Here is a 20,580-nt window from a genome sequence, read left to right as displayed (position 1 = left end):
TTGGAATTTGGGAATGGTCATGAAAACAAGTATGGCGTATCTGTTCTTCCCGTGACTTCCACTGAAAAGAGGTGGTCAGGGTACTTTGACTTTCCAACAGTGCAAAAGCATTCAGACACTGGGTTTCCTCTAAAGCACTTAAATAAAAAGGTTTTTTAAGAAAACAGGGAGGGCTCTATCTGTTATTTGCTGAGAATGTGCTACTTACAGATTCTGACTCAATGAGTATTCTATACAATGAAAATACATTGTATGTAATAAATTCCAGTTTATTGAAATGAAGAAATAAGTACAGATGATGATCTATTTGTATAAAATATTGCATTTTTTCCCAGATAATGGGAGGGTTAGCAAGTATTAAAATGGGTATAAAAGTACAACTTACGATCACAAATATTTTTATTAAAACCAAGAGTAAAAATATCACAGAGCAAACTCAACTACATTTTAGTAAAACTGAAATAATATGAATTTAATAAGATTAACAGTAAAAGAATTACCTAGATGAATATACAGCAATACAGAAAACAATGAGAACTTTATTGAGATTATTAAAGATAATCCAAGAGAAACAATCTAAGAGAAATGGGTACTGTATAGGTGGAGGTAGTGATATTTGCAGATTCCTTTTATTCCTACTATATTAATATTGACTATATTCAACATACCTTCAAAACTGAAAGTCTATGAATCATGAATTTTCAGAATTTGTAAATCCAGAGAATCATGGTACAAATTTGATCTATTTTCTAAGTTCAGAGGATGAAAGAATCTGGCATCTCAGCTAATCAAGATGCTTTTGAAAGTTTGATTGCCAATAATTAACAAAACCTTGATTTATAAATAAGTTTATTTATAGTGATATTTACACAATGAAAACAGAACACATGAAACTCACAAGTTATACAAAGAAAAAAGTGTATAACAAAAACAGCAAATAGTCTGACAGGCAAAAATGTAAAGAAATACTTAGTAATAAAAAGTTATATATCAAATAGACACTTTACTTCTAAATTTCACTTTGTCACCCACACTGAACTGGAACTGAACAATGGCTCTCTCTTTAAGAAGTTCAGTACTGCAAATGCTGGGAATGGGTCAATTATATTTTGATTAGAGTTAAAGACGAATATAACCCATTTCCATGCAGTACCCAATGCTGCCCTAATCTGAAGTCACATTCAATCTGCTTTAAAGTGAATTAGCCTGCTTTCTGTTCTGCCAGGCTACTAAAATGTCACTGCTATGCTGACATGGAGATGTGGCAGAAACGAATTACTTAAAAGTAGGGAGGACTGGAGCAGTGACTGCGAGAGCTTCAAGAGAAAGAAGCAAAAGCCAGGAGAGCGAAAGCAATGAAAGCATGCACAAGAACAGACAGAGCTTTAAGAAGCACCATCAGTATATCTGGAAAATGAATGGAAGGAAATTATTCATGGATCAAGGGCTGCTTCATTTACTATCCACTGGAAAACAACTTAGTGCCTAGTCAAACAAATGTGTTTTAACTAAAGTACTTGGAAGGACCTGGGGGTGTTAGCATATGGTACGCCACCTTTAAATTCATGTTGAGTTCTTGTTGACAGTGGTGAGCATCTGCTTCAAACAGCAGTAAAATGAAAGGGATGATCTATACATTTGCATTCTTCAAACTAATAAACAGGAACTTCAAATGAGACAAGCAAAATCAAGACATAAGCATTGTCAAATAAGGCACATGTAAAAATCTACACACATTATCCAGTGAAAGACAATATATATATATATTTGGAGGTAGAAATAATTACAAAAATACTGACATTTCTAAAGCATTAGCATATTTGTTACAAACAACCACCAACTAATCCCCATTCAGAAAACTGTTTGCAAAATGATTATTCAACATCTTCAGTACTACGTAATTCTGGGTTTTGTTTCTTTTTTCCCCCAAATTCTTAGTGAGCACTTGGAGAATTCAGTTAGTGGCAAAAAAGTTGTCCGTACTATGAGAAATGCAATATGTAAACTATAAAAGTTATAAATGCTCATTAACCCCGTGGTCGTAATGCAGATGTCCTTGAATGCACCAAGTTGATCATTTCCTTAATTAGGAATCGCTTGCTCTTCAGAGGCCCATTGATGTTTTGAGTAACGTGGCTATATCTGCTGGCATACTCCCTTCATCACCTGTGATTGAGAAAGAGCAGAGATGCTGAATAAAATAGTGTGCGTGAAATAGATTCAACATTGTTAAATTCTTTTGTGTGTGTGTGTGTGTGTGTGTGTGTGTGTGTGTGTGTGTGTGTGTGTGTGTGTGTGTGTGTGTGTTTTGGGTCACACCCGGCAGCGGTCAGGGGCTACTCCTGGCTCTACACTCAGAAACTGCCTCCAGCAGGCTCAGGGGATTATATGGGACGTTGGGGTTCGAACCACCATCCTTCTGCAAGCAAGGCAAACACTCTACCGCTGTGCTAAATCTACGGCCCCATTGGTGAATTCTTAAATATCTTTCTCAACTCAATGTTTCAGTGCCAAGGTTTGCAAAGCTTCCCTGAATTCTATCTACACATAGGTACATACAAATATAAGGGTTATTTCATATGAGATTAGCTGCTAATATCGAGTCCATGCTCATATTGCATATATGAATGTATGCAGACATTCTAGAGCATCTTTTTCACGCAGGACACATGACATGAATGCCTCATATTTGCTGAAGAGAAACATTTATGTAACAAATTAAGTGTTGAAAACAAAACCACCAACAAATCTCTCTCATACCACTACTAACCCTACTAGCCAGTAACCTGTTTTCAGTTCAAAGACATAGTAATCAATTGAGATTTAATCTACAAATCAAAACTTCTAAGGACATTGTTACCATTGAGGATTAAAGTATCTAGGTCCAAGTTACTTTTACCCAGCACTTACCCCAAATTTCAATAAGATGGACTTCTATTTTAAAGACAAATGCCTTATACCAAGTGGAAATAAAATCTGGTCATCCTTGATCAATTCAACCACTGAATTATTTAAAAATAAACTGACTGAATAATTTACTATTGACAATAGCACAAATGACAGTTCATAAAGAACTGCAGAATCACTCTGGCTTCTGAAACTTTTCATTTATTTGATTTGGGTTTTTCAATTACCCAGCAATGCTGAGGGCTTACTTCTAGCTCTGCACTCCGGAATTACTCTTGATATTGTTCTGAGGACCTTGTGGGATGTGAAGGATTGACCCAGATCAGTTTCATGAACAGCCCTACCTGCTATTCTCTCTCTCCAACTCCACCAAACCTTTAATAGGATTAAGGTACTGGGGGTGGAAAAGTGTGGGGGGGGGGGTAGATGGATGAAAAGCTGGAAATTATAAGCAATACTTGGAAGTAATTCTCATGGATGAAATATGGTAGTATGGCAATTTAGAAAATTATGCTGAAATAGTACAAAAGATTATGCTTACAATATGCTTTGAGATGGTTAATCAAGGAAAAAAGAAAAATGAAGCAAGCACTAAATCACATTCATGTTTAAAAAAATTTTTTTGCATGAAGATTTCTGTGATGGATCAGAGAAATAATACAGGGCATAAACCACTTGCCTTGCGCTATTAATCCCTAGCACTTCATACTGTCTCCTGAGTACCACAAGGCGTCACTACTGAATAGAACTAGTAATAGGCCTAAGTACCACCATATGGGTGACACACCCTTCATTAAACCTGACCCTCAAAGTTTTATAAAACTGGGGGGGGGAGGGTCCAAAGCTCAAGGGTGGTAGGGAGGGAACAGGGTGCATGGGAACGATAACTGTCAATTACAAAGAGAATGGGTGGGGAAGAAGGAGATAATAAGGTACTCTTGGACTCTTCAGTGGTCAGAGTGGCAGTAACTGTAGACATCAATACTATAAACTTGAACACTATTATAATCCTATAATCTGAACTACAATTAAAAAAGTAAAATAGGGGTCAGAGTGATAGCACACTGAGTATGATATCGTTTGCCTTGCACAGGGCCAACCCAGGTTCAATCCCCAGCACCCCATATGATCACCCAAGCCTACCAGGAGTAATTTCTGAGTACAGAGCCAAAAGTAACCCCTGAGCACGACCAGGTGTGACCCAAAACCACTACAATATAAAAAGAATGGGGCGGGGAGGGGGTGCACAATTTAAAAAAAAAAAAAAGGAAGAACAGGATAAAAAGACAACACGAGGAGAGCTCTCAACAAATTTTGGTAGAAAGCAGAGGAAGGAAAAGAAGAAACTAACTCCTTATAGGACAAGGTAGAATACAAGTGTTTAAAATTTAAGATCAAACTTAGTGGTTCAATCTCAAATTAAAAAATGTGTTCCGGGGCCGGGCGGTGGCGCTGGAGGTAAGGTGCCTGCCTTGCCTGCGCTAGCCTAGGACGGACCGCAGTTTGATCCCCCTGCGTCCCATATGGTCCCCCAAGAAGCCAGGAGCAACTTCTGAGCGCATAGCCAGGAGTAACCCCTGAGCGTCACAGGGTGTGGCCCAAAAACCAAAAACCAAAAAAAAAAAAAAAAAAATGTGTTCCAGGTGCTCAAGCAATAGTACAGCGGTAGGGCATTTGCCTTGCACTCAGCCAAAACAGGTCTGATCCCAGCATCCTATATGTCCCTCAGGAGTGATTCCTGAGTGCAGAGCCAGAAGTAAATAAAACCAAGCACTGCCAAGTATAACCCCACCAAATGCGTTCTATCATACACTAGAGTAAATTTGCTACCAACATGAAATAAACGTGCAGAGTATAGCAGCAGTCAATACATCTATTTCTGGACTCAAAAACATCACTCGTGCATTAAGCAAATCATAAGATAATGAATAAAATGACAAATTCCAATTTTTTTTTCCAGGATATTTTCTTTTTTTTTTTTTTTTTGGTTTTTGGTTTTTGGGCCACACCCGGTGACGCTCAGGGGTTACTCCTGGCTATGCGCTCAGAAGTCGCTCCTGGCTTGGGGGACCATATGGGACGCCGGGGGATCGAACCGCGGTCCGTCTCCTAGGCTAGCGCAGGTAAGGCTTACCTTACCTCCAGCGCCACCGCCCGGCCCCTGAGGATATTTTCAATGTTAGAAATATCTGATGAAAAAGAGAACTGTATAAAATCAAAATGTTTCTATAAAATTTGGCAAAACTGCATCTTAAAATACTTTGAGACGAGTATGTTTCATCTGTTCCTTAATTAAAGACTCAAGTTATCTTTATAATTGCCTCGGCTGTTGATTTGACACTTATTTTTATTTTTACTGGTTTTTGGATCACATCTGGCAAGCGCTCAGGAACCACTCCTGGCAAGCTTTGGAGATGACATGGGATGTCAGGGATCAAACGCAAGTCAGCCACGTGCAAGGTAAATACCCTCCCTACCCACTGTGTTCTGGCCCCAATTTGACATCTTTACACACAAATCAATGTTGAAATATCTGCATAGAAATAACTTACCTTCATCAACAGTAGTCATATCTTGTTCTAGTTTCAACTTTTGCTGGTTAATTTTTAGCATGGATTCTTCAATTGTCCCTTGGCTTATTAATTTTATAACTAGTACTTCTCTAAAGAAAAGGCCAGAAAGGTCCACAGGTTATGCAACATACTGCTGAACAGATATAAACTTCATCATTATCATATTACACTAAGAATAATTAGAAAATTCTATAGCAAGATATCTATGCATAAATTAAGTTGTCTTTATTCAAATAAGATTGACATTTCCTGAGATGCTAGTCTGAGTATCTTTTCCTATTATTCCAAAAAAAGATATCCGCATTTGCTTCTAGAGGTGGGTCTGTGCCCAGAGAGGTGCTTAAGCTTCAGGTGGCCATGGCAGTGCTTGGGATCAAACCTCCACTAGCTCACTTAATCCCTGAACTACCTCTCTGGCCTGCTACTTGCATTTTTTTTTTTTTTTTTTTTTTTGTGTTTTGGGCCACACCCGGTGACGCTCAGGGGTTACTCCTGGCTATGTGCTCAGAAGTCGCTCCTGGCTTGGGGGACCATATGGGATACCAGGGGATCGAACCGCGGTCCGTCCAAGGCTAGCTCAGGCAAGGCAGGCACCTTACCTCTAGCGCCACTGCCCGGCCCCGCTACTTGCATTTTTAAAGCACTGGCAAAACTTCAGTACAAACAGTTCTGGGCTTTGACAACAATGCTACTTTATAAAACTTGCTTTTCTATACATTTTCTATATTTGCTATCTTGGAAACACATGATTATTTGCAAGTTGCTAATTTTTGTTCAAATATTCCCACAAGTCTGTAATAAATGCCTTATATTCATGATTGAGAAAATTAACATAAAAGGTACTATTTTTTTTTTGGTCACACCCAGCTGTGCTTAGGGGTCACATCTGGTAGTGTTCAGGAGTTACTCCTGGCTCAGCACTTGGGGATTACTTCTGGCAGTACTTGGGGTCAGCCACATGCATAGCAGTCTCCTGCATCTTATATGGTGGCCAAGCACTGCCAGGAATAATTCCTCAATACAAAACCAGGAGTAAACACTGAACATCAATGGCTATGGCCCCTAAACAGAAAAAACAAAAATAAATATCCAGTGTAATCTTTGTACTTTTTTTTTTTATCTTTGTACTTTTAACACATTATTTACTAAATTGGTTCATGGAACCTGTGAAAGGCATGTTTCTTTTATTATACATTTTTCATTCATTTCAATCTCTTCATGTTCCTATGATCAATGTCAAAATATCTATGACTTAGGGGGCTGGAGAGATAGAGTGACTTGACTTGCCAGTGGCTTACATGGGTTTAATCTCCAGTATCCCATATGGTGCCCTGAGAACCACCAGGAGTGGTCCCTGAGTGCCCAGCCAGGACTAAGCAGCGAGCAGAGGGGAACATGGCCCCAAACCCAAAACAAAATAATCCCATACCATATTCAAAGGGCTGAACACTGATAAATCTTACCTTTTTTTTAACCTATAAAAATATTTGAAGTGGTGATAGGGGTTAATTATTAAAAAATGAACAAAGATAATGAAGTTCATCATATTCAGTACTGCTGCTTATACTGTCAACAGTCACATTTTGCCAGAAATATACAAAAACAAGGCAGGACCCCTAACAGACAATACTTGCTATTCTAAAACAAAACAAAACAAAACAAAGTTGGTATTTAATTAAAAATAAATTTAAACTGAAAACTTACTTTGTCTGGCCAACTCTATGGCATCTGTCTTCTGCTTGTTTGTCATTGTAAGGATTACAATCAATATCGTGAAGTATAACGACATTAGCTGAAGTCAGGTTTATTCCTAGGCCACCAGCTTTTGTTGACAGCAGAAACACAAATATATCCATATCGGTGTTAAACTCATCAATTAGATGAATTCTAGAATATAAATATATTTGGTTAAATCTCACTAATGGTATGTAGTTATCTTACTAAAATTAATAACATCACATAGAAAATAAATGTGAAGATATAATGACATGCTCTTGGTATTGGCTATTTTTGTGGCTCTTTTTATCAAAAGTCCTTCCCTACTCATGCTTTTCAGTATATTTCTGATAATTTATTCAGTTATCCAATTTAATGAATTTCCCAGAGTAATTCGTTAATTAACTAATGACTTTCACCCTTACATCTTTTTTTTCTTGGTTTTTGGAACACAACCAGCAGTGCTCTGGGGTTACTTCTGGCTCTGTACTCAGAAATCGCTCCTGGCAAGCTCAAGGGACCAGATGGGATACTGGATATCAAAACTGGGTCTGCCCCAAGTTGTGTGCAAGGAAAATGCCCTATGGTTGTGCCATTGCTCTGGCCCTTGCCCTTACATCTTTAACCTTCTCTAAAGCCTATTGCATTTTGACAGTATAGCTGATGTTAGGAATCAAAAATACCAATAGCAAACTAAATGTTTAATGTGACTTTTATGCTTACTCTAGTAGAGTAGGAAAAAAAATCTCCCTCTGGCTGGTAACAAAAACCCCAAAGATATTGCATCTCAACACACCAAAAATAAAAAATAATTTTTTTCTAAGGTTGGGTATTAAAAAAAACTTTTCAGGGCTGGAGAGATAGCATGGAGGTAAGGCATTTGCCCTGCATGCAGAAGGACAATAGCTCGAAATCTGGCATCCCATATGGTTCCCCAAGCCTGCCAGGAGTGACTTCTGAGCACAGAACCAGGAGGAACCTCTGAGCACTGCCAGGTGTGACCCAAAAACCAAAATAACAACAACAACAAAAAAAAACTTCAGTTATTCTTGGAACTAATAACAAGCCACAATCTTGGCTTGAAGAAATTCAAAAGGGGAACCTGAGTAGAATATAAACATAACAACTGTTTAAAAATGTATTTGTGGAGTCGGGCCAGTGAGGTGGTGCTAGAGGTAAGGTGCCTCCCTTGCAAGCGCTAGCCAAAAAAGCGCTAGCCACCGTCCGATCCCCCAGCGTCCCATATGGTACACCCAAGCCAGGGGCAATTTCTGAGCTCTTAGCCAGGAGTAATCCCTGAGCATCAAACAGGTGTGGCCCAAAGAAACAAAAACAAACAAACAAACAAACAATATATATATATATAAAATATTTGTTAGCCAGAGAGACAGTATGGTGGGCAGGGCACTTGCCTTGCATAGAGCTAACCTGGTTATATCTCCGGCCACCCATGCGGTCTCCAAAGCCCCACCAAGAGAGCTCCTGAGTGCAGAGCTAGAAGCCCTGAGCACTGCCAGTTGAGGCCCTCAAAGTATTTTATATATGTTTATATATGTGTAATATCATATGTAATATTAGTCATATTAAATTATTAATAAATAATATAATATTGCATGTATTATCATATATATGATACACATATTTAGTTTGGGGGCTAAATATATATGTATATATGTGTGTATGGTGTGTGTGTATGACTTCAAAAAGAAAAACTTATCTAAATACTAAATAGTAAATTCACAGCAAAACAACTGTATCAACAACTCTAAACATTTCGAATGCTACGGATTTTTTATTGTGGTAAGATTCAAGCAGATTATTTGAAAGTAAATCAAGAGAAAAACACCAACCTTTCTGATATCTGGGTCTTCCCATCTAATCGGAGATACCTGTGCTGATGGTGTTTTAGAAGAACCTCTAATATATCCAGCATCATGGTAAATTGGCTAAATAATACCACTCGATCACCCTGTGAAAATATAAAGAATTAGATGTATGAAACACCAAAATGGTACCTGTATCTATTGATCAGCTATGTCTATTATAATTATAGCCATATTTTAGATTATAATAGGTAAAAAATGTAGATGAATACATAAAGTTTAAGTTTAATTTTTATTTTTTTTTTGGTTTTTGGGCCACACCCGGTAACGCTCAGGGGTTACTCCTGGCTATGCGCTCAGAAGTTGCTCCTGGCTTGGGGGACCATATGGGACACCGGGGGATCGAACCGCGGTCCGTCCAAGGCTAGCGCAAGCAAGGCAGGCACCTTACCTTTAGCGCCACCGCCCGGCCCCTTAATTTTTATTTTTAAGGTCACTTGAGAATTTTTTTGTGGGGAACATTTAACAATATTGTCAGCAAATGGGATTACTACATGAGTACTATCTAGATCAGTGGTCCTCAAACTATGGCCCGTGGGCCACATATTGTATTTGTATCTGTTTTGTTTCTTCATTGCAAAATAAGATATATGCAGTGTGCATAAGAATTCGTTCATGGGGGCCGGGCGGTGGCACTAAAGGTAAGGTGCCTGCCTTGCCTGCGCTAGCCTTGGACGGACCGCGGTTCGATCCCCCGGTGTCCCATATGGTCCCCCAAGCCAGGAGCAACTTCTGAGCGCATAGCCAGGAGTAACCCCTGAGCGTTACCGGGTGTGGCCCAAAAACCAAAAAAAAAAAAAAAAAAAAAAAAAGAATTCGTTCATAAGTTTTGTTTTTACTATAGTCAGACCCTCTGATAGTCTGAGGGACAGTGAACTGGCCCCCTGTTTAAAAAGTTTGAGGACCCCTGATCTAGATTTTTGGCTTTAGAAGTGTAAGCTATTTCACATAATAAGCTAACATAGTTACTTCAACATACAAATTTTGAAACAATCAGACTGGCCGTCATCTATGATACAATGGAAATAAAAAAAATATCTTTTTTTGTTTTGTTTTGTGCCACACCCATTTGATGCTCAGGGGTTACTCCTGGCTAAGCGCTCAGAAATTACCCCTGGCATGTGGAGACCGTATAGGATGCCAGGGGATTGAACCGCGGTCCTTCCTTAGCTAGCGCTTGCAAGGCAGACACCTTAACTCTAGCGCCACCTCGCTGGCCCCGAAAAAAAAATCTTAAAGCATCTCTCCATATAAGTAAAAGATCTATAGAGGCACATGTGCTCCTTGGGCCCATGAATATGGTTCTCGCTTGCACATGTAGCCGTATGTTTCCTCTTGAAATGTATTTTCCTATTTTCAGCGGGGTTGTGTACTGGGGTTCCCTCCACCTTTGGAGACCCGTATTCTTTCTTGAGCATGTTACTCTCTCCCTTTCTTATCCTCTCCCTCCCCTTCCTCAACATTTCCAAATAAGAACCTATTTTTCCTTTAAAAAAGAGATACATATATTTAGAGAGAGAGAGACGAAGAGAAAAACAACTTTTGTTACTCTTTCTTAGATGGTGAAGAAAATAAAGAAAAACAAATGCTCAAATATATACCTCAAATATGCATAACACTAGGTTCTAAAAAATTAAGTATAAAGGTAAAATAAAGCTTCAAGAAAATCACATCATTCCAGAATCATGTTAAAGAGACAAAAACTGGAAAAATACGAAAGGAGTACCATTCTTCTTCAATACCTTCTGTTTCAATTCGGACAAGATGCATCCTAAAACTTGAAATTTTCCAGAATCTAAAATCAAATCCATGTCTAACTGGAAGTTATTAATGTGTCGATACTGTTTACAAAGAACATTTAATTCAAAGTCTGTCATAACCTCCATATCTTCAAAAATCAGGTCAGGGTTAGCCTCACAATGTGTAGGTTCCTCAAAACAAAACAAAATACACATTTCAAAATAAAGATAATTCATAATATGATCTGGATAATCTGTCAAAATGCTCACATCCAATAGGATTTAAATGATAGTACATTTTACTTCAACAGATTCACAAACTTACATTCATTTCTAGGTATTTTAAAAATAACATACTAAATTATGTTCACATAAAATAATGTCTGGAATTTGTTTCACATAATCCTAGAGAAGGATCTAGTTAAGAGTAGTCATTTCAGATTAAAATAGAGAAAATGTGTGAAGTATGAACAAACTATTTCATTCCATGATTCTATTTATTGGAAATTCTCTCAAGATCCATTAAATTTTGGTGAGGTTTTTGAGCCCTACCCAAAGAAACTCTGGGAATGCTACTCCTGGATTTATGCTTCCAAGTAACCCCTGGTGGTCACAAGACTATATGCAGTGCTGGGGATTGAACTGAGAAAGATACAATCAATTTTAAATAAACAAATGGTTCCTTCAATACAGAGAAAACAGGAGGAAAAAGGGTTGATGATAATGGACAATGATGCAGAAATGAAGTCATAAAACTACAGATATACAAGATACCATATAAAGAAAAGAGATTAAGAAGACCCTAAAAGCATACAGTCCGAGAAGTTTTTTGGTAAATAAAGTACATGACTAGAGTAAGAGTTCACAAACTCTTCCTATAAAGGGCCATAAATTCCAGGCTCTGTGGTCCAGAAAAGCAGTATTGCTTAAAGAAAAATGAAAAATGAAAGACATTCTTGCAATAATTTTCAGACACAAAAGAGAGAAGGGCTGGAAGTTACAGCTCACCTCATGAAGATCACCACAAACAGGGATGAGCTTAGTTAGAGAAATAGCTACATTTTGAACTATCCTAATAATGAGAATGTATGAGGGAAATAAAAAGCCTGTCTCGAGTACAGGTGGTGGTGGGGTGGGGAGGAGGGAGATTTGGGACATTGGCGATGGGAATGTTGCACTGGTGATGGGTGGTGTTCTTTACATGACTGAAACCCAAACACAATCATGTATGTAATCAAGGTGTTTAAATAAAATATATATATTTTAAAAAAAAGAAAATCAGTGTTGCAGTTGTTCAACAGTCTCTGTATTGAAAATACAGTAACAGTAAACAAACAAATGTAGTGTTCAAACAACGTTTGGCTTTAAGTTCATAACTTGCTAATACTTGATATACATTGCCTAATGAGATTATGTATCCCCAAATTATTTGATGTTTAAAGATCATTTTCCTGAAACCAGGCAGAAAGATTAAAGGGATAGGGTGCATGTTTCAAATCCAGAGCACGTCAGAAACTTAGAGCAACCCTTAAATGAACCATCATCAGATATGGCCCAAAGGTATTGTTTTCCCTTACTATATTGTTACGTGATGTAAACACTTATTAGATAGAAATTTTAGTATCACAACTCAATCTCACATTCAACAGTGTTAATATAATATGAACTATTTTACCTTTAGCATAAGCTGGGACATTTCTCTGAGTTTTTCAGGTGTGTAATACTGGCGATGTAATAAAGGGTGATTGGCCATTTTTCTCAACTGCATCATGACATTGCACATTTCTGTGTTTTTTTCTGTGATTAAGAAAATGCATTAAAGATCAAGATGACAGTCCTACTGATTTATATATATCAACTTAAAAAGGTTAAAAATGCTTATTTTTTTAAATAACTAAACCTCACTATTTTACGAAATGCAGATTCAATGCGGTACTGTTTTTCACATAAAATATCAAAATCAGAACTATACCCAGGTTATTGATGGACGTTTTCATTCTGTTGAAAAGACCCAGATAAAGCTGTTCTTGCTTTTCTGACATTGGACACAACTCAATTCGATCTTTCTTGGGAGGCAGTTGTTTGAGAACCTAGGAAAAAAGAAACTACGTTAAAAATATCATGCCTTTTTTTTTTTTTTTTATTAAAGAATATCATGTTTCTTAAAATGATAAGAAAAATTGCTTTTTGGAGGCTGGAGTGATAGCACAGTGGGTAGGGTGCTTGCCTTGCATGTGGTTGATGCGGATTAGATCCCAGGCATCCCATATGGTCCCCTGAGCCTACCAGGAGTGATTTCTGAGCACATAACCAGGAGTAAACCCTGAGCGGAGCCAAGTATAGTCCCCAAACCCAAACCCAAAACAAACATACAAAAAAAAAAAAAAAAAAGGCATGTCTTACCTCTTCTTTTACTCTTCTGAGAATAAATGGTTTTATAATTTGTTTTGCATGTGCTATCCTCTCTTTTTCATATATACTTTGTTCATCTGCAGACTTCTAAGTAAAATAAGTATATACTTTTAGTTTTCATTTAAATAATCCTAGCAGTATTACATGCCACAAAAACCTTACCGCTAGAATCTGAGTTTTCTCTACATTAACTTACTTCATCCTACAACTCATCCATTTCAACCCTAGGCAGTAATTCACTTTATAAGCTTCATACAAACTTGAGGTTAGGACATGGATGCAATTATGTATCCTACAGTAATGCACTGATTCTGTACTAGGTTAGTATAAAGCAGTCATTAACAGATTATCTGTGTTTTAGTAAAAGAGCTGGAAGAGTGAGACAGACAGACAGACAGAAAAAGTTCTATTTGAGGAAAATTTGGCTTTGAAAATGATAATTTTGGAAAACTATACTATTATAAATTGAAAACTGTACTAGTGATATTTCGATCACTATAGAAATGTGAATGACTCTCAAGTGCCTAAATCTAAGACTTTTCAAAAATGCACATTGTAATACTTGAGATGTTAAAGAAACAGCAAATTTCCGATGTAAGAAAACTATGAAAGTTATTGCAAAATACGTGCTGTTTGGGAAAGAACCAGTAATTTACTTAAGCACTGATGTACTGAAAAACTGGGGAGTTCGAAACTATATTTCTGACATAGGATTCATTTGTGTGTATAGAAACGAAAACTTTTCTCTTTATAGATTTTAATTTCAAATATATATTCCTCTGATCTAGAGGAATAAGTACAAGTAAGGTGCTTGCCTTGTATGCAGCTGACCTGGGTTTGATTCCTGCCACCCAATATGGTCCCTTAGCCCAAGCTGGAAGCGATCCTTGGGCATCGAGACAGGAGTCAGCCTTGAGAAGTATTTATTTCTCATTATGAATATTTTATAGATAGTCTAGGTTCACCCTAGTCCTACAGTGTACTCATAAAGAAATAGTACTTATTTACCGAGCAGTTTAAAAAACAATTATGGGGCAGGAGCAACAGCACAGCGAGTAAGGCACTTGCTTTGCATGGGAGCGACCCAGGTTTAATCCCCTGTATGTTATGCATGAAGTGGTAATTTTCCAGAAAATCAGGGTATTACAAAAACTTCTGAGCACTAATCTATTTTCCCTTGTATTCTGGCTACATCCCAACTCATCCAGATATAATAATACCAACTAGCAAATATGAAAACAGTATGAAAACAAATCAGAAATGTGGGCCATATAAAAGCAAAGGAACATATATGGGAGAAGATATAAAACGATTCTTACTGTTTTAGAAGAAAACATTCTTCGTATTTCACTGGTACTGCTACTGAACATGTGTGGCATAACAAAATTCAAGAGTGACATAAGTTCTAATAGATTATTCTGCACTGGTGTACCTGTGAGCAGTAAACGGTTACTTGCCTGTGGATAAAAATAAAACTCAGTTTTTGTTTTTGCTTTAACCCAGAGTCACTACATTTTAGTCTGCTTTCCACAGTATGGGAGGAAAATAAAATGACTAATGACAAAAGATGAAGATTTCTTACAACTGGTATCTGTGGTTCTTTAAGGTACCATGTGAGTAAAACTAGTTTCACACTGGGCCAGAGATGGCATGGGGTTAAGGCGTTTGCCTTGCATGCAGAAGGATGGTGGTTCAAATCCCGGCATCCCAAATGGTTCCCCAAGGCTCCCAGGAAGAATCAACAGTCAAGGACATCAATGGAGAGAAACTACCAGAGAAAAAGACTGCATACAACCAAATCTTGCGAGCCCGAAGAGTACCAGCTAAGAAACCCAAAGAAAAGAGCCCCAAATCTCCCACCTTGAAAATATGTCACATGGACCGAACTTAGACCCCACGTGATTAGACACCAACCGTCCAGCCTTGAAACCTGGACCCCAGATATAGAAACGGCACAGTTCTTCACAACAGCTACAGAAAACAAATCCCATCCGGGACATCCTTAATAATGATCGGACACCAACAAGTGACAGCTCTGATATGATATCCTGACAACGAGGAAATTGGGAACAACTTGACCTAAGAGCAGATTATCCTACCTCACTAGCTAACGATAAGACAAAATCAGAAGACTTGTCACCCTTCGGTCTGTGCAAAAGCCAAGACTGTGATCTACAGATGACTGGCTGATAGAACCAGGACTGGGCAGTACGTATCCTGGGACAATTAAAAAAAAAAAAAAAGCCCTAGTCTAGGGTTTGATCTACGACCTGCACAACAACCATGATCTCTAATTCCAGAGGTCTGACTGAGACAATAGTAACTGAATGGGTCTTCTGATAACATGAGAGAGGCTACCCCAGGCTCCATCCTAAAATCAACGCAAAGACAAAGATCACCAACCACGAAAGACAGATTAAAATGACACTGAGGGAACAGAACTTCTAGAACCACAAAGGTTCTAGAAAGGTTCATCATAAGTTCCACTCCTTGACCTGTGCAGATACCGAGATCTCTAGATACAGAGGTCTGACTTTATCACCCAGGACGGAGCAGAAATCTCCCATACACCAAAAAGGAACCAAGGGGAGAGTAAATGAACCTGAAAGGAGTCTATAGTTAATCCCATGATAATATACTTCAAGGGTAGAGAAGTCCTGAATCTCTTAGGCCAAGGGAATTCCTTTACAAATGACCCCAAAATTTACTGTGCCTGTGCAGAAGGGAAAAAAAAGGCAAAAAGCACAAAACATTTTTTATTTTATTATAATTTTTTATATATTTTTATCTAGTTTTTGTTGGTTTCTTTGTTTTGGTGTGGATATTGAAGCTGTTGTCTCCATTTTTATTTATTTATTTATTTATTTATTTATTTATTTATTTATTTATTTATTTTCTTTTTTCTCTTCTTCCTTTATGCGCTCTGCCATGTTTTTCATCTCAAGACCATGGCTTTTATGTGGTGCTTATCTTTATTGTTGGAGTACTCACTGGATATTTTATTTGACATTTCTTTTTTGTACTGTTGTGGTGTTTTACCTTCTTTTTCCCCTTTGTCTCTCAAACTGAGGATGAGAGCCTCTAGAAGGACTCCGCCCATTTTTGATTTTTACCCAGTTTATCACTTTTCCTTTCTCCAAACAAAACTACATAACTTAAACTATCTAGTCCCGCCTTCCAATTAGAGGGGGAAATACCAAGACCAAACAGGTATAAGATCACTAAGTAGTAAGCTAGGCACACTCAGGACCATTCAGGCTAGCAGTCCCGGGGGTGAGGGAGGAGGTTATGGGAGGCAAGACGGGAACGATGGTTGAGGGAGGACAATTTGGTGACAGGACTTCCCCTGATTTTATGTTAATATGTACCTAAAATATTATTGTCAATGATATGTAAGCCACTATGTTTAAAATAAAAATATATTATTTAAAAACAAAAAGAAAAGAGCCCCAAGACACAACATCCTAGTCAAAGTGACGAATCCCACAGATAGGGATAGAATACTGAAAGCAGCAAGATCAAAAAGGGAAATTATATTCAAAGGAGCATTCCTAAGATTTATAGCAGACTCGTCACCAGAAACCCTCAAGGCCAGAGGCAGTAGTGGGATATAGTGACAAAACTCAATGAAATGAATGCTTCACTAGAATACTGCACCCAGCCAGGCTCACTTTCAGGTTTGAAGGAACTATACATAGCTTTAAGGATAAACAACATGGGGCCGGTGAGGTGGCGCTAGAAGTAAGGTGTCTGCCTTGCAAGCGCTAGCCAAGGACCGTGGTTCGATTCCCCGGCGTCCGATATGGTCCCCCCAAGCCAGGGGCAATTTCTGAGCGCTTAGCCAGAAGTAACCCCTGAGCATCAAATGGGTGTGGCCCAAAAAAAAAAACAAAAAGAAAAAACAAACAAGGATAAACAACAGCTCAGAAACAGACTCAAAACCAGCCTTAAAAAAAAACTGAGGGGCCGGGCGGTGGCGCTCGAGGTAAGGTGCCTGCCTTACCTGCGCTAGCCTAGGAGACGGACCGCGGTTCGATCCCCCGGCGTCCCATATGGTCCCCCAAGCCAGGAGCGACTTCTGAGCGCATAGCCAGGAGTAACCCCTGAGCGTCACCGGGTGTGGCCCAAAAACCAAAAAAAAAAAAGAAAACTGAAAGATGTACTTTAAAACATTTTATATATTTTATGTATAAAATGCTAAAAAAGGTGTACTTTAAAAGGCCTTATATATATAAAATGCTAAACAAAAATAAAATTCAAATATGAATAAAAAAATTAAATTAAAACATACCAACAGACACACCAAACTTCTAAACAAGGATGACACTAAATCCAATGGCAATTATCTCTCTCAACATCAATAGACTAAATACACAAGAGTCACAGAGTAGCAAAATGGATCAAAAAGCTTAATCCAACATTCTGCTACCAAAAGAAACAAATCTGAATAGTCTGAACAAACACAGACTCAAAATCAAAGGCTGAAGGAAAATCATCCAAGCAAAAGACACCCTTAAAAAAGCTATAGAGGCCATAATAATATCAAATGACACAAACTTTAGACTCAGAAAAGTTATAAGGGACAAGATGGACATTTCAGAATAATCAAGGGACATACAACAGGGAGAAATCACACTTCTAAACATATATGCACCCAATGAGGGATCAGCAAAACATTGAATGTAATTGTTGACAAATTTAAAAGAAAACAGCAATAGCAACACAATAAAAGTGGGATTCCTCGACACTGTCCTGTTATCCCTTGACAGGTCAACCAGGCTGAAACCCAACATGAATATATTAGCTCTGAAAAGAGAAATGGAAGAAAGTGGACTAGTAGATATATAGAGAGCACTCATCTTCAGAAAAATGGATACACATTCTTCTCCATTGCACATGGGTCATTCCCAGGATAGACCACATGCTGGCCCATAAAACATATCTCCATAAAATCAAGAGGATAGAAATCGTATAGAACAGTGATGGCTAACCTTTTGAGCACGAGTGCCCAAACTGCCGCACAAACCAAAGTATTTCCTCAAAGTGCCAGCATGTCAATTAAACCTTAAAACAAGATTTTTATATCTAAAAACTATAAATTTTATAAATTTATTAATTGCGGACATTCCTGCATAGCAGATGAAAGGCCTTCATGTGCCACAGCTGGCATGCATGCCATAGGTTCACCGTGGCGGGTATAGACTATCTTCTTTTATCACAAAGCACTAGAATCAGAAATGAACTACAAAGGGACACAGAAGAAAAACTTTAACACCTGGAAATTAAACAGCTCACTAGTGAACAACTAGTGAAATCAAAGAGGAAATCACAACATTCCTTGAAATAAATGCTAATAAAATCACAAATCATCAAATTTATGGGAAACAGCAAAAGTGGCAAAAGGGGAAATTTTAGCTTTGCAACCACATATCAGAAAGGAAGAAGGGGTGTACATAAACAACTTAATGACACGGCTTATGAATTAGAAACTGATCAAAAAATGAATTAAAAAATGAATAAAAAGTAGGGAGGCAGAAGAAAATAAAAAGGCTTAGAGCAGAAATCAATGAAATGGAAATCCAAAAAAAAAATTACCAAAAGATCAACAAAAGCAAAAGTTGATTCTTTGAAAAAAATAAACAACATTGATAAATCATTGAAAAAACTCACAAAGAAAGGGAGAGAGAAACTTGATAAACTGGATCAGAAATGAAAAGGGGGAGAGCACTACAGATAATGCATAGTCAAAGGCTAATCAGAGACTACTTAAAAAAAAACTCTATGCCACAAAACAAGAGGACATGGAAGAAATGGAAAAATTCTTGGACTTATAATCTTCCACAGTTAAACCAGGGTGATCTAGCATATCAAAACAGACCCATCATTACCGAGAAAATTAAAATGGTAATCTAAAGTATTCCCAAAAGCAAAAGCCCAGGCCCAGATGAATTCACTAATGAATTCTTTCAAACTTTTCAAGAGGTACTACCACCAATCCTTTTCAGGCTCTTTCATGAATTGGAAGAAATAGGAACACTCTCAAATAGTTTTTATGCAGCTATCATCACCCTGATACCAAAACCTGACAGAGATGCCGCCAAAAATGAAAAATACAGACCAACATCCCTGATGAAAACAGATGCATAGATCCTCAACAAAACGCTGGCAAATAGGATCCAATGCTTCATCAATGTCATACATCATGGCCAAGTAGGTTTCAGTTCAGGAGTGCAAGGTGGAGTAACATACATAAATCAATCAACACCATATCAACAACAACAAAAAATAAAAACTATATGAGAAAATATTATTCTCAATGCAGGTGAACTCAAAGCCTTTCCTCTAAAATCTGGTAAAAGACGTGGCTGCCCTCTCTCCCCACTCCTATTCAAAGTTGTGCTAAAAGTTCTTGCCATAGAGATAAGGCAAGAAAAAGATATCAAGGGCAACCAGACAGGAAAGAAGTCAAGCTCTCACTGTTTGCAGGTGACATGATACTATATTTAGAAAACCCTAAAGACTACCAAAAAAAAAGCTTCTGGAAAAAATAGATTCATATAGCAAAGTGGCAGGCTACAAAATTAACACATAAAAATTAGTGGCCTTCTTATACACCAATAATGACAGAGAAGAAACAGACATTAAAAAGAATATCCCCCCCAGGGCCCAGAGAGATAGCACAGCAGCGTTTGCCTTGCAAGCAGCCGATCCAGGACCAAAGGTAATTGGTTCGAATCCCGGTGTCCCATATGGTCCCCCGTGCCTGCCAGGAGCTATTCCTGAGCAGGCAGCCAGGAGTGACCCCTGAGCAACACCGGGTGTAACCCAAAAACCGAAAAAAAAAAAAAAAAGAGAGAATATCTCATTCACATTAGTGTCACACAAACTCATATACCTTAGAGTCAACTAAACAGGTGAAGGATCTATACAAAGAAAACTATAAAAACCTTTTTCAAGAAATAAAAGAGGGGGCTGGGCCTGCCTTTCCTGCGCTAGCCTTGGACGGACCGCGGTTGGATCCCCTGGTGTCCCATATGGTCCCCCAAGCCAGGAGCAACTTCTGAGTGCATAGCCAGGAGTAACCCCTGAGCGTTACTGGGTGTGGCCCAAAAAACAAAAAAAAAAACAAAAAAAAAGAAAGAAATAAAAGAGGACACAAAGAAATGGGAGACACATACCCTGCTCATGCATTGGGAGGAATAACATCATAAAAACGTCAATACTCGGGCCCGGAGAGATAGCACAGCGGTGTTTGCCTTGCAAGCAGCCTATCCAGGACCAAAGGTGGTTGGTTCGAATCCCGGTGTCCCATATGGTCCCCCGTGCCTGCCAGGAGCTAGTTCTGAGCAG

General features: G+C 38.2%; 1 protein-coding gene across 2 annotated transcripts in view; it reads right to left on the bottom strand.

Annotated features, from left to right (window-relative positions):
- Positions 1-1,235: 1,235 nt before the first annotated feature.
- SMARCAD1 (SWI/SNF-related, matrix-associated actin-dependent regulator of chromatin, subfamily a, containing DEAD/H box 1) overlaps positions 1,236-20,580 on the bottom strand; it is a 105,475-nt gene continuing 86,130 nt past the window's right edge. For both annotated transcript variants that reach the window (XM_049789977.1, XM_049789978.1), the window contains exons 15-23: positions 14,550-14,687; positions 13,222-13,317; positions 12,791-12,908; positions 12,494-12,615; positions 10,822-11,010; positions 9,047-9,165; positions 7,185-7,367; positions 5,460-5,569; positions 1,236-2,166 (exon numbers count right to left, since the gene is read on the bottom strand). In XM_049789977.1, coding sequence (XP_049645934.1) covers positions 2,105-2,166; positions 5,460-5,569; positions 7,185-7,367; positions 9,047-9,165; positions 10,822-11,010; positions 12,494-12,615; positions 12,791-12,908; positions 13,222-13,317; positions 14,550-14,687 — 1,137 coding nt within the window. In that variant the 3' untranslated portion in view covers positions 1,236-2,104. The remainder of the gene's footprint in view (positions 2,167-5,459; positions 5,570-7,184; positions 7,368-9,046; positions 9,166-10,821; positions 11,011-12,493; positions 12,616-12,790; positions 12,909-13,221; positions 13,318-14,549; positions 14,688-20,580) is intronic.

This window comes from Suncus etruscus, chromosome 16, assembly GCF_024139225.1.
Source record: "Suncus etruscus isolate mSunEtr1 chromosome 16, mSunEtr1.pri.cur, whole genome shotgun sequence".
NCBI lineage: Eukaryota > Metazoa > Chordata > Mammalia > Eulipotyphla > Soricidae > Suncus > Suncus etruscus.
Note: the sequence above shows the minus strand (reverse complement) of the source record. Positions and strands in the feature narration are given on the sequence as shown.